Below are 14,330 nucleotides of genomic sequence, written 5' to 3'. Positions count from 1 at the left end.
TGTAGCCCCCCTGGCCGTCCTCAGGGTCGCTCGGCTCGCTGTCATCTAGGGAAACAGCCTCGGCCCCGCCAAACTGGATAATTCGTTTGTGTGGATGCTGTGTGAGGTACCCCACCCCGCCCAAATAACAGACAATACACCAGATGCAATTAAATGATTTACAGTTTATAGATATTACTGGAACTATATAATTAAAAGAGAATAAAATATAAAAGGAAAATAAAAGGCGCCACACTTATCAAAGTTCAATCTCTTCATGCACAAAAACCGTTGGAGCTCAAGGACCTTCTTCTTCACCCTGCAACCCCCTCGGACCACCTCGACCGGCCGCCTGGGACCAACAACGGTGGTCGACCAGACGCTCCACACAAGTCCGTCTCCGTCTCCTCGCCGAACGTCCAGCTCAGGGTCCGACCCCGTTGGCGGACTCACAGCACCTCGTCCATCCTCTTGTCTCGCTCTCCCGCCTTCTGCCTCAAAACCCCACGCATACAGTATCTTCAAATACACCAAAACCATAACAACTATCCCAATTGGTTAATAATGTATTTCTTATCACCCTGTAAACCAAAATAAGCTACTATTGCAAACTTTCTCAGCGTTTAACACAGCAAAGCCGCATTCCCCAGATGAACATAATTTTCAGAATGGCAGGCGGTGATGAGTGGGGTACCGCAAGGCTCAGTGCTGGAACCCCAGTTGTTAACAATATATATTAATGACTTGGATGAGGGAATTAAATGCAACATCTCCAAGTTTGCGGATGACACAAAGCTGGGTGGCAGTGTTAGCTGTGAGGAGGATGCTAAGAGGATGCAGGGTGACTTGGATAGGTTAGGTGAGTGGGCAAATTCATGGCAGATGCAGTTTAATGTGGATAAATGTGAAGTTATCCACTTTGGTGGCAAAAATAGGAAAACAGATTATTATCTGAATGGTGGCCGATTAGGAAAAGGGGAGGTGCAACGAGACCTGGGTGTCATTATACACCAGTCATTGAAAGTGGGCATGCAGGTACAGCAGGTGGTGAAAAAGGCTGGCATTTATAGCGAGAGGATTCGAGTATAGGAGCAGGGAGGTACTACTGCAGTTGTACAAGGCCTTGGTGAGACCACACCTGGAGTATTGTGTGCAGTTTTGGTCCCCTAATCTGAGGAAAGACATCCTTGCCATAGGGGGAGTACAAAGAAGGTTCACCAGATTGATTCCTGGGATGGCAGGACTTTCATATGAAGAAAGACTGGATGAACTGGGCTTGTACTCGTTGGATTTTAGAAGATTGAGGGGTGGTCTGATTGAAATGTATAAGATCCTAAAGGGATTGGACAGGCTAGATGCAGGAAGGTTGTTCCAGATGTTGGGGAAGTCCAGAACGAGGGGCCACAGTTTGAGGATAGAGGGGAAGCCTTTTAGGACCGAGATTAGGAAAAACTTCTTCACACAGAGAGTGGTGAATCTGTGGAATTCTCTGCCACAGGAAACAGTTGAGGCCAGTTCATTAGCTATATTTAAGAGGGAGTTAGATATGGCCCTTGTGGCTACGGGGGTCAGGGGGTATGGAGGGAAGGCTGGGGCGGGGTTCTGAGTTGGATGATCAGCCATGATCATAATAAATGGCGGTGCAGGCTCGAAGGGCCGAATGGCCTACTCCACCTATTTTCTATGTTTCTATAACAAAGACGCCATTTTAATTAGCCTCCGCAGTAACATAAAAGTCGAAACATTTATAATAAATAGAACAGTCAATGTAACATAGAAATACAGTCCAGTCAGTGTGATTTAATCAGTCTGATGGCCTGGTGGAAGAAGCTGTCCCGGAGCCTTTTGGTTCTGGCTTTTATGCTGCGGTATCGTTTCCTGAATGGTAGCAGCTGGAATAGCTTGTGGTTGGGGTCACTAGTGCCTCCAATGGTCCTCTCACACCTGGCTTTGTAAATGTCCTGAATCATGTGAAGTTCACAACTACAGATGCACTGGGCTGTCCACACCCATCTCTGCAGAATCCTGCAATTAAGGGAGGTGCAGTTCCCATACCAAGCAGTGATGCAGCCAGTTAGGATGCTCTCAGTTGTGCCCCTGTGGAAAGTTCTTGGGATTTGGGGGTCCATACCAAACTTCCTGTCTGAGGTGAAAGAGGCACTGTTGTGCCTTCTTCACCACACAGCTGGTGTGTACAGACAACGTGAGGTTCTCTGTGATGTGGATGCCGAGGAACTTAAAGCTGTTTACCCTGTCAACCCCAGATCCATTGATGTCAACAGGGGTTAGCCCATCTCCATTCCTCCTATAATCCACAACCGGCTCCTTTGTTTTTGTGATATTGAGGGAGAGGTTGTTTTCTTGACACCTCTGTGTCAGAGAGATGACTTCTTCCCTGTAAGCCACCTCGATATTGTTTGAGATTAAGCTAATCAATGTCGTGTTGGCAAATTTAATTAGCAGATTAGAGCTATGGGTGGCTTCACAGTCATGGGTATACAGGGAGTAAAGGAGGGGACCTAGTACACAGCCCTGAGGGGCTCCTGTGTTGAGAGTCAGAGAGGTGGAGGTGAGGGAGGCCACTCTTACCACCTACCAGCGATCTGACAGGAAGTCCAAGATCCAGCTGCAAAAGGCAGGGTCAAGACTGAAGTCCCTGAGCTTCCTGTCGAGCCTGGATGGAATTATGGTGTTGAATGCTGAACTGTAGTCCAAGAACAGCATTTTCACATAAGCATCCATCTTCTCCACATGTGTAAGGACAATATGTAGAGCAGTGGCTATTGCGTCGTCTGTCGATCGCTTGTGTCGGTAGGCAAATTGTAGGGGGTCCAGTTTGGGTGATTGCATGCTGCAGATGTAATCCTTGACCAGACTCTCAAAGCGCTTGTACTTCTTGCAGGTATTAGGGAACTGGAAGTCTCCCTGTCTTCCCACAGCCCGAAAGGAGTATTTCACTATCCTGCTTGGCATTCCCACTGTTCTTAACTGTGCATTAAGAAAGAAGGAATGAAAGAAACTTATCTGAAATGTACCTACAATCTCCACCTCTCCTTGCCGAAGCCTCTGAAGCTGAAACCTCAAGCTCTTGCTATCATACTGTCCCACTCCAACAATGGCTGCTTCACTTAAATCTCACTTTTTATTGGCCCTTGCCAAGTGCCTAATCACTCCATGATCCCAAGCATGCAGAATGTCCCAACTGGCCCTGCTTGCTTTTTAAAATGTTGTTCCTATAGTGCACAATTTGCCTGCTCCTCAATCTCCTGTCTTGCCTCTCTTCCATCAGACCTTGAGACTTAACCACATTAATGTTCTTCAAGAGTCCCAATGCATCCTCCTTGATGATAAAATGTAGAATATTGGCACACCCCCTTGGGGCATAGCGATTAGTGTGGCACTATTACAGCTCAGAGCGTTGGAGTTCAGTTCTGATGTTTTCTGTAAGCGTTTGTACGTTCCTTTCTGTATGTGTATGGGTTTCCATCTACAAGTCAAAAGACATACCGTTTAGTAGGTTAATTGGTAAATTGTCCCGTGATTATGCTAGGGTAGTTGGTGACTTGCAGGGTGATGTGGGTCAAAGGGTCTATTCCATGCTGAATTTCTAAATAAACAAAAAAATCCCACCATCACCCTGTGTCTTCTTGGTGAATACAAATGCAAACTACTCTTTGATCTTCATCCACTTTCTGACTCAGGGAATACTGTCCTTCCTTTGTCCTTCAGTAATTTAGCCTCTCCCCATTTGCTCTATTATCCTTAATAGGTGTATAAAATGGCTTGGGATTCTTTTTAATCTAACTCACCAAGAACATTCCATGGCTAGTTTTAGCCTTATCAGCTTCCTAAACTTTACATGTGTTTCCTTTTCCATTTTGACTGAATTTGCAACTTCTCTCATCCAAGGTTCCCAAACCTTACCAATTTTGTCTTTCTTCCACAGAGGCACATATCATTTCTGACCTCTGTCCAGCTGTCCTTTTAAACAACTCACGCATATGGACTTACCAAATACAGCTATTTCCCCGTCTATGCTCCCCAGCTTCTGTCTAATTTACCAGTTGTTCTTATCCTTATCCACTACATTCTGAGAACCTACAGTTTTTCACTGAAACTGATCAACTGGCCAAGCTTATTTCCCAAAACTAGTTGAATTGGATTATCAATGTACTGTGTCAAGAAGCCCTTTGGATACACTTTACAAATTATGCCTCATCTAATCTTCTCGTACCAAGTGAAATTAAAGATATCATCTACAACTACCCTGTTGCATTAAAATCTTAGCATTATTTGTAATATACAGTATCTGTAGTCAGCATGGCTTTGTCAAAGGCAGGTTGTGCCTTATGAGCCTGATTGAATTTTTTGAGGATGTGACTAACCACAATGATGAAGATAGAGCCGTAGATGTCGTATATATGGATCTTAGTAAGGCATTTGATAAGGTACCCCATGCAAGGCTTATTGAGGAAGTAAGGAGGCATGGGATTCAAGAGAACATCCAGAACTGGCTTGCCCACAGAAGGCGAAGAGTGGTTGTAGACAGATCATATTCTGCATGGAGGTCAGTGAACAGTGGTGTGCTTCAGGGATCTGTTCTCGGACCCCGACTCTTTGTGATTTTTATAAATGTCCTGGATGAGGTAGTGGAGGGATGGGTTAGAAAAATTGCTGATGACACAGCAAAGGTTGGGGGTGTTGTGGAAAATGTGGAGGGTTGTCAGAGGTTACAGCGGGACATTGATAGGATGCAAAACTGGGCTGAGAAGTGGCAGATAGAGTTCAACCCAGATAAGTGTGAGGTGGTTCTTTTTGGTAGGTCAAATATGTTGACAGAGTATAGCATTAATGGTAAGACTCTTGGTAGTGTGGAGGATCAGAGGGATCTTTGGGTCCGAGTCCATAGGACACTCAAAGCTGCTGCACAGGTTGACTCCATGGTTAAGAAGGCATATGGTGCATTGGCCTTCTTCAATTATGGGATTGAGTTTAAGAGCTGGGAGGTAATGTTGTAGCTAAATAGGACCCTGGTCAGACCCCACTTGGAGAACTGTGCTCAGTTCTGGTTGCCTCACTACAGGAAGGATGTGGAAACCATAGAAAGGGTGCAGAGGAGATTTACAAGGATGTTGCCTGGATTGGGGAGCATGCCTTATGAGAATAGGTTGAGTGACCTTGGCCTTCTCTCCTTGGAACGACAAAGGATGAGAGGTGACCTGATAGAGGTTTACAAGATGATTTACTACAAAAAGATAACCTCTCACTAAAGATTAAACAAGATTGGGAGAGAGAACTTAATATGACCTTTGTTAATGAAGATTGGTTGTGAGTTCTGAAAATGGTCAATTCTTCTTCGATATGTGCCAATCACTGTTTAATTCAATTTAAAATTGTTCACTGTTATCATTTAACAAAGGAGAGACTATCCAAAATATTTTCTAACATAGACAACTATTGTGATAGGTGTAAAGCTGAAGTAGCCATTTTGTCACATGCTCTGGTCATGTTCTTCACTAAAAATCTTTTTGGAAATCTTTATTTTCTACAATTTCTAAAGCTCTGAAAATGAATTTACAACCTAATACATTGACTGTTCTATTTGGATTAGTTCCGCGTCATATTCAGGGTATTTCATTTTCAGACCAACATGTAATTACATTTGTTACATTGTTGGGAAGAAAGGCTATTTTATTGAAATGGAAAGATACCTGTGTCCCTACATTAATTCAATGGTTTTCCCAAGTAATGTTATGTCTTCGTTTGGAAAAAATTAGAAGTAGAACTTTTGATCCTCGATTCGATTTTGAGAGAAGGTGGGGCTCTCTTGCCAAATATTATCATTTAATTTGAATTAATTTCCTTCCAATCTTATTTTATATAAATGTGAATTGGCAGTTGATGATTTTTCTTCTTTATATACATAGATGATTGTAAGACGTATTGCTCCAGGAGTTGGTTCCTAATGTTTTTTTTTTCCTTTTCCTTTTTCTTTCTCTTGTAGTTAGTGTTTTTTTTCTTTTAGTTAGTTGGGGTTCTCTTTTTCATTATATTCTTTTTTGCTGAGTTTTTTCAGCTTTATTAATTATATATATATCAATTTGTTGAAGTCTTGTATCATTTTATAGCTGTAAAAGATTTTAAAAATGAAAATGAAAACAAGTTGATAGGCATTTATCATGTAGATAGTCAGAAACTTTTCCCCAGGGCTGGAATGATAGCACGAGAGGGCACAGTTTTAAGGTGCTTGGAAGTAGGTACAGAGGAGATGTCAGGGGTAAGTTTTTTATGCAAAGAGTGGTGAGTGCGTGGAATGGGCTGGCAGCAGTGGAGGTGGAAACAATAGGGTCTTTTAAGAGATTCCTGGATAGGTACATGGAGCTCAGAAAAATAGAGGGCTATGGGTAACCCTAAGTAATTTCTAAGGTAAGGACATGTTCGGCACAGCTTTGTGGTTTTCTATTTTTCTATCTGTAGCTATTGCAATGCCTGATGAAGTATATCAAAGACCTTTCCAAGGTTACAAACATTCACAATTTGATTGTGTGTGTGTGTGTGTGTGTGTGTATATTTAGAGACTGACAAGATTTTCCAGCTGCTGGCATCATCTGCTGAGTGGGAACTGGGCATTTCTATGTGTGTTCGCTCCCAACGAACTCCACCCTTGGGCTGAGTTGAGCTGAGCAGAGCTGGGAGTGCTAAGCAGACTCACTCAGTTAGTAGCTGAAGATCACTCCTACTCGCACTCCTGCCACAGCTATTCTGTTAAAGCATAGAATGGTGCAACAGAGGAACAGTCCCTACCACTGCCTGATAGAGCATTCCAGATACACACCACTCATTTAAAACTTGCTCCACAGATCTCCTTTGAACTTACCCCTCTCACAAGTATTAGACCTTCTGATACAGAAGATAATACTGTCTCATAATCTCATCAGCTTCTATTAGATCCTCATCCTCTGCTGCTTGAGAGAAAATAACACTATTTTGCCTTATGTCCTCTTGTAGCACATTTGCTTGAATTCAGGCAGCATTCTGCCAAACCATCTCTGCACCCTCTCCAAAGCCTTATGTCCTTCCTAAAATGAGGTGACCAGAAATGCCTGCAATAGTCCAGATGGAGTCCAAGCCATTTTATAAAGCTGCAACATAACTTCTTGACCCTTGAACTTAGTGCTTCAATTAATAAAAATCAAGCAAGCTCTTTGCCGCCTTTACCACCTTATCAACCTGCACAGCCACTTTCAGAGAGCTATAAACTTGGACCCCAAGATCTGTCTGCTAAGTAATTTCCCCAGCATCTGCAGATTTCCTCGTGTTTGCTGTCTCTTTACATTTGATTTCCTCATGTTTCAGAATCAGATTCAGGTTTAATATTGCCGGCATATGTCATGAAATTTGTTAACTTTTCGGCAGCTGTATCATGCAACACATGATAATTTAGGGAAAAAATGAATTACATAGTGTTACGTATCCCGTAACTGGGTTGCCAAACCAGCAGAAATGGATCACTCAGTTGGAGTCTGGATTACTAGAACTAAGGAAGTTTTATTAAAGAAACAAGCAACACAGTAATCGAATGGATAATAAATGCAACAGTTCAGCAATGATAAACACACATGTGCACAGAATTAAGATAACAGCATCAATCAAGCTCTATCATTGTCTAGGGGTAAATGACCAAATTTCAAAGTGACACAAAAGTTCAGTCCAATTTAGTTCAGTTCGCAGTAATTGTTGCCATGGCGATGGACAACGTGGGGGGAGAGAGAGAGAGAGAACGGGAATGACTGATCATTCAGAAACTGCTTCCACTCACAGACCGGTGATAATTGCTCACAAACAGCTTTTGGGCAGGTCCTTGGTGATGTCACCTGAGGTCACCGACTGTGACCCCTCCTCCAGATGCGGTCGATCCTCTGCAGTGAACCCGGCACCCAAGCAAGGGCGGACACACACCGGGTTCCCGCTGATCGTACCTTTCCACCCTGTGCGTTGTCCGATACTTCCCACCGACTCGTGAGAGGCGCACCGCTTCCAGGATCTCGTTACCTCGGGTGTCGTGTGTGTCCGCCTTAGCGAACCGGTCCCTTTTTATCCCCCTGCTGGGGTATCGCCTGTCCATCACTTCAAACAGTTCAGGGTTCAAAGGGGGAGCCGCTCCAGACAGCGCTCTCTCTCTCCTGTCCCTTCATTACACATCTCCAGATGCTGTTTCATTGTGTTCCTTATCTCTCTCTTGAAGACAGGTGGCCGACCAACTGCTGATCACACAGGACAGCTAACATCTATGTGTATTCTCGTCACAATAGAAACATAGAAAAACATACATCATAATACAGGCCCTTTGGCCCACAAAGCTGTGCTGAATGATAGAACTACCGAGGCTTTACACAAAGCCCTCTATTTTCCTAAGCTCCATGTAGCTATCCAGGGAGGGAGGGAGTCTTTTAAAAGACCCTATCATTTCCACCGCCATCGGCAGCCCATTCCACCCACCTCACCACTGCGTAAAAAATTTTACCCCTGACATCTCTGTACCTACTTCCAGGCACCTTAAAATTGTGCCCTCTCGTGCTAGCCATTTCAGCCCTGGGGAAAAGCCTCTGACTATCCACAAGATCAATGCCTCTTGTACTCCTCCATCAGGTCACCTCTCATCCTCTATCGCTCCAAGGAGAAAAGGCGGAGTTCACTAAACCTATTCTCATAAGGCATGCTCCCCAATCCAGGCAACATCCTTGTAAAATCTCCTCTGCACCCTTTCTATGGTTTCCACATTCTTCCTATAGTGAGGCGATCAGAATTGAGCACAGTACTCCAAGTGGGGTCTGACCAGGGTCCCATAGAGCTGCAACATTACCTCTTGGCTCTTAAACTCAATTCCACGATTGATGAAGGCCAATGCACCGTATGCCTTCTTAACTACAGAGTCAATTTGCGTAGCAGCTTTGAGTGTCCTATGGACTTGGAACCCAATATCCCTGTGATCCTCCACACTGCTAAGAGTCTTACCATTAAAGCTATATTCTGCCATCATATTTGACCTACCAAAATGAACCACCTCACACTTATCTGGGTTGAACTCCATCTACCACTTCTCAGCCCAGTTTTGCATCCTATCAGTGTCCCATTGCAACCTCTGACAGCCCTCCACACTATCCACAGCACCTCCAACCTTTGTGTCATCAGCAGATTTACTAACCCATCCCTCCACCTCCTCCTCCAGGTCATTTATAAAAATCACAAAGAGCAGGGGTTCCAGAACAGATCCCTGAGGCACACCACTGGTCACTGGCCTCCATGACCATATGACCCATCTACAACTACTCTTTGCCTTCTGTGGGCAAACCAGTTCTGGATCCACAAAGCAATGTCCCCTTGGATTCCATGCCTCCTTACTTTCTCCATAAGCCTTGCATGGGGTACCTTATCAAATGCCTTGCTAAAATCCATATACACAACATTTACGGCACTACCTTCATCAATGTGCTTAGTCACATCCTCAAAAAATTCATTCAGGCTGGTAAGGCACAACAGCCTTTGACAAAGCCCTGCTGACTATTCCTAATCATATTATGGCTCTCCAAATTGTCATAAATCCTGCCTCTCAGGGTATTCTCTATCAACTTACCAACCACTGAAGTAAGACTCACTGGCCTGTAATTTCCTGGGCTAGCCCTACTCCCTTTCTTGAGGGATATGCTTTGCGGATCGGTATCAGTTTGCTGCCAGGAGGGTGGGGGTCACTGCACCACCCAAACTCCAACGACTCAGTCTAACACACCACCATCAGTGTGCTCGGCAAGCTTTCCCAATTCCGGTAAGTGATAGTACACTGTACATACATTATTTCTACTTTATATCAGCTGTGTATTTTTACGTGTTGTTTGGTATGATTTGGCAGCTTCATAGCTTAAAGGTTACTGGAGAGCGCTTGCACCGTGTTTTTGCCGATGGCGCTTGCATGAGATTTTCTGCTGAGAACGCTTATGTAAGATTTTCGCTATGGACAACAGTGCAGCAATGATTGTGGAAAAGTATTTCTACTTTATATAGGCTGTGTATTTATCATATCACTCCTGCTTTTACTATATGTTACTGTTATTTTAGGTTTTATGTGTTATTTGGTATGATTTGGTAGGTTAGTTTTGGGTCTGCGAACGCTCACAAAATTTTCCCATATAAATAAATGGTAATTGCTTCTTCATTTTACGACATTCCGGCTTACGAACCGTTTCGTAGGAACGCTCTACCTTCGGATGGCGGGGGAAACCTGTACATCACAATCAGTGGAAGTCCCTGCACATATTCCTGCAGAACACCAGAGGTTTTGTTCCTTTTGCAAGAATAAGTCCTATTGACCATTACCTTCTGTCTTCTATTGGAAAGTCAATTGTGAATCCAAGTGGCCAAGTCACCGTAGAATCCGTGCATCTCAATCTAATGCGGAGTTTCCCATGAGGGACCTTGTCAAATTACTTAACTAAAATCCAGTAGACAACATTCATGGCTTTACTTTCATTACCTTCCTCAAGAAACACTATCATTAGTAAAGCCAGACTTTTCCCACTCAAAGCCATATTGACTGTACTTAATTAAGCCATGATTTTCCATTTGCTCATAAATCCTATCCCTTAGAATCAACATACACAATATGCTGGAGGAAGTGAGCAGGCCAGGCAGCATCTGTGGAAAAAAGTACAGTCAGTGTTTCGGGCTGAAACCCTTTGGCAGGACAGATTCTCTCCAGTACTTTCTATACTACTGACATAAGATTCATCAGTCTATAATTTCCTGGATTATCCACATTTCCCTTCTTGAACAAAGGAACTGTATTAGCTACTCGGCAATCCTCCAAAAATGTGCGTGTGGCTGGAAAGTTCACAAAGATATTGGACTAGGCCCAATCGATTTCATTTCCTGCCTTTCAATAACCTGGGGTATATCCCAATGCATACTCCACAGTGATCTGCCTACCCTCTGCATCCTTCTCCTTGGTAAGTGCAAGACACTCACGTACACCCCCCCCCCCCCAGTACATGTTCCTTCCTCTGTCCTTGAGTGGTCCTACCTATTCCTTAGGTATCATCTTTTAATGTAAGATACCCTTATCTTGCCATCCTTGTGCTTCCCAGTTTGCTGGAATGTACCTGTCATGTACTCTGTGCAGTTGGTCTTTAAGCAACCACATCAGATTCAAAGAGGCAATATCTAAAAGGGGCATACTTGTTGCAGAGGTTAATAGTCACAAGGGAACCCTCCATTAACTGCCTACATCCCTTATTTCTTCTGGTAATTACCTATCTGAAGCTTATTCAGGAGGCTGCAGACTATATTGACGAGGTTGAAGTCACCCAACACAAGCTTGTTGTTGTGAACTTTACCCGATCCACCTATATTGTTACTTCTAGTGAACTACGAAGTCACTCAGAGGTCTCTTTGTATATTAACACTGCTAAGATCCCTGTCACTTATTCTGCATGTTACCAGAATATGACTTCCCAAAGTACATTTCCTCATTTGTCTGAATTAAGTTCCTTCTGTGGTTGCTCTGCCCAACTTTACTAATTCTCACAGCAAACTTAAGCAAAATTCTTTACTAACTAAAACTCCACCAGTGTTTTTATTATCTCCAAACTTACTAAGTTACCTTATGCTAAAAATCTCTATAGTTGCATCATTGAAAGAATTTTAGTGTTCTGTATTTTTTAATTGAAAATGTACCAAATGATACAAATTTATGTAATTTCACCTTGATGGTTTATGTTTGTATCTCTTAGCATTATTTTTCTATAACTTGCTAATGTCTGTAATTAATTTGGCAAATTTTCATTTGATTTGCTTTCGTGAATAATGCAACATACTGTGTACAATCTTCCCCTCCGCCATTAGTTCAAAAACTCAAAAGTTCAAAGTAAATTTATCATCAAAATACATACTGTTTATGTCACCATGTACAACCTTAAAATTCATTTTCTTGTGGGTATATGCAGTAAATCTGAGAAAGATAAGAGAATTAATGAAAGACCCAAACCAACAGGATGTAGAAACAACCTATATGCAAAAGATAAGAGCTATTTAAATACAAAAAAAATGAAATAATAATAAATAAAGAAGCAATACATTTTGAAAACATGAGATGAAGAATCCTTGAAAGTGAGTCCATAGGCTGTTGGATCAATTCAGTGACAAGGTGAGTGAAGTTAATCCCCACTGATTCAACAATTTGATGGTTAAGGGGTGATAACTGTTCCTCAAACTAGCTTATTGCCCTTAACCATCAAGTTCTTGAATCAGTGGGGATAACTTCACTTACTCTGTCATTGAGGCTCTTGTACCTTCTTCCTGAGAGCAGCAGCGAGAAGAGAGCATGGCCTGGGTGGTGCGGGTATTTGATGCTGCTTCCTGCGACAGTGCTCTATGTAGATGAGCTAAGTGGCAGGAGGGCTTTACCCATAATGAACTGTAGGATTTGTGTTCAAGAACACTGGAGATCCTTTACAAGGCGGTGATGCAACCAGTCAATATACTTCCCACCACACATCTATAGAAGTTTTCAAAATCTGAATGGTTCATGAATGCTACCTAATTACTCCTTTTTTCGTGTGATTTATTTATGTTGTAATTTTATGTCTGCATTACACAGATGCCCTAAAACAGCAAATTTCTCATCATAATAAACAGTGATAAATAAACCTAATTCTGATTCTGATTATCAATACTCTTAACACTTAACAACATAGATTTATGATTATGTTGCTTTTTAAATTTTTTCAGGTACTTTTCAGTTGTGGGGACATACTATTCAAGTTGATTGGGCAGACCCTGAAAAAGAAGTTGATGAAGAAACGATGCAAAAAGTTAAGGTTCTTTATGTGCGAAACCTGATGATATCTACAACAGAGGAAACTATCAAGTTGGAGTTTAACAAAATCAAACCTGGAGCAGTTGAACGTGTGAAAAAACTCAGAGATTATGCATTTGTACACTTCTTTGACAGAGATGATGCTGTTACAGCTATGAATATTATGAATGGGAAATATATTGATGGTGCTAGCATTGAAGTCACCCTTGCAAAGCCAGTTAATAAAGATGGGTCTTGGAAATACACTCAAGGTAATCAAGTCACTCTTAATGGTGAAAGTCAACGACTGACGTTTACAAACAAAGAAGATGGAGGACCTAAAACGCCAGGAAGATCTCCAAGTTTACCAGCACGTTTGAATGGTCATCATAGTCCGTGCTCTCCTGAACTGGATAGATGCACATATCCTCTATTTCCAGGCATAAAACTCATGCCTTTGAGCATTTATTCCTTAAAGCCCAGTCATTTTCATTCTTCAGTTACACACTTGGAATATTACTGCAACAAAAATAATTGGGCACCACCAGAATATTACTTATATTCTACTACAAGTCAGGATGGGAAACAACTGCTTGTTTATAAGATAGTTATTCCATCCCTTATAAACAGTTCACAAGGTACACTGAGCCATTTTATGCCTGAAAAACTCTGCACAATGCTGGAAGATGCCAAGGAGCTGGCAGCACAGTATGCATTGACGCAGTTAGGTAAGTTTTTTTATTATTCCTGGCTCTGTAATTTTCAGATGAACTAAAATAATAAATAGCAGCTTGTATTTGTAATTCATAAATAAGGTAGTTCTTAACATAGGTCCTGTGCTCTATTTGTCGTAACTTGCAGGATGTTGTAGGAATTAATTTTTATTTTGCAGATTACAGCTTCTATTGGAATGAACCTGCATGTAATCTTGAATTCACTAGAGCCCACTGAATCTATACTAATTCCTTCAAGAGGAATTACTTATTTCTCTACTTCTGCCCAATAGCCAAGAAAATTAATTCCCTTTTTAAAAGCTCTGATTCCTTCTATAGCAACCTCACAGTTGGGTCATGACCACTCTGCATATTTTTCTGCCTGTGTATTTTGCTGATTTCTTTAAACTTGAATCTCCTGGCTTTTGTTAAGTGGTGCAGCTGTCCAGTTACCCTATTTAAATCTGTCACAATCTTATAAGTCTTGATCATAGCTCCTGAATCTTTCGTTTCATAGCAATATTTCAGTGAAGTAAAGGAATTTACAGTGGTCTGAGAGAGGAATTGATCAAAGTAAATTGGAAGGAGATGCTGGCAGGGATGGTGTGAGTTTCTGGGAAAAATGAGGAAGGTGCAGGATAGATGTATTCCAAAAATGAAGAAATACTGAACTGGCAAAATAGTACAACTGGCTGACAAGGGAAGTCAAAGTTTATGTAAAAGCAAAAGAGGGGACATACAACTAAGCAAAAATTAGTGGGAAGACAGAGGATTGGGAAGTTTTAAAAACC

The 14,330-nt window shown here is 42.1% G+C and overlaps 1 protein-coding gene across 1 annotated transcript in view; it reads left to right on the top strand.

Annotated features, from left to right (window-relative positions):
* Positions 1-14,330, top strand: part of rbm46 (RNA binding motif protein 46) — a 91,019-nt gene that overhangs the window by 51,022 nt on the left and 25,667 nt on the right. The window contains exon 3 of the mRNA XM_063042238.1: positions 12,760-13,554. Within this exon, the coding sequence (XP_062898308.1) occupies positions 12,760-13,554 (795 nt within the window). The remainder of the gene's footprint in view (positions 1-12,759; positions 13,555-14,330) is intronic.

The sequence above is a fragment of the Mobula hypostoma genome, chromosome 3 (genome assembly GCF_963921235.1).
Source record: "Mobula hypostoma chromosome 3, sMobHyp1.1, whole genome shotgun sequence".
In the NCBI taxonomy this organism is placed as follows: domain Eukaryota; kingdom Metazoa; phylum Chordata; class Chondrichthyes; order Myliobatiformes; family Myliobatidae; genus Mobula; species Mobula hypostoma.
This window is presented reverse-complemented; position numbering and strand designations above follow the sequence as displayed.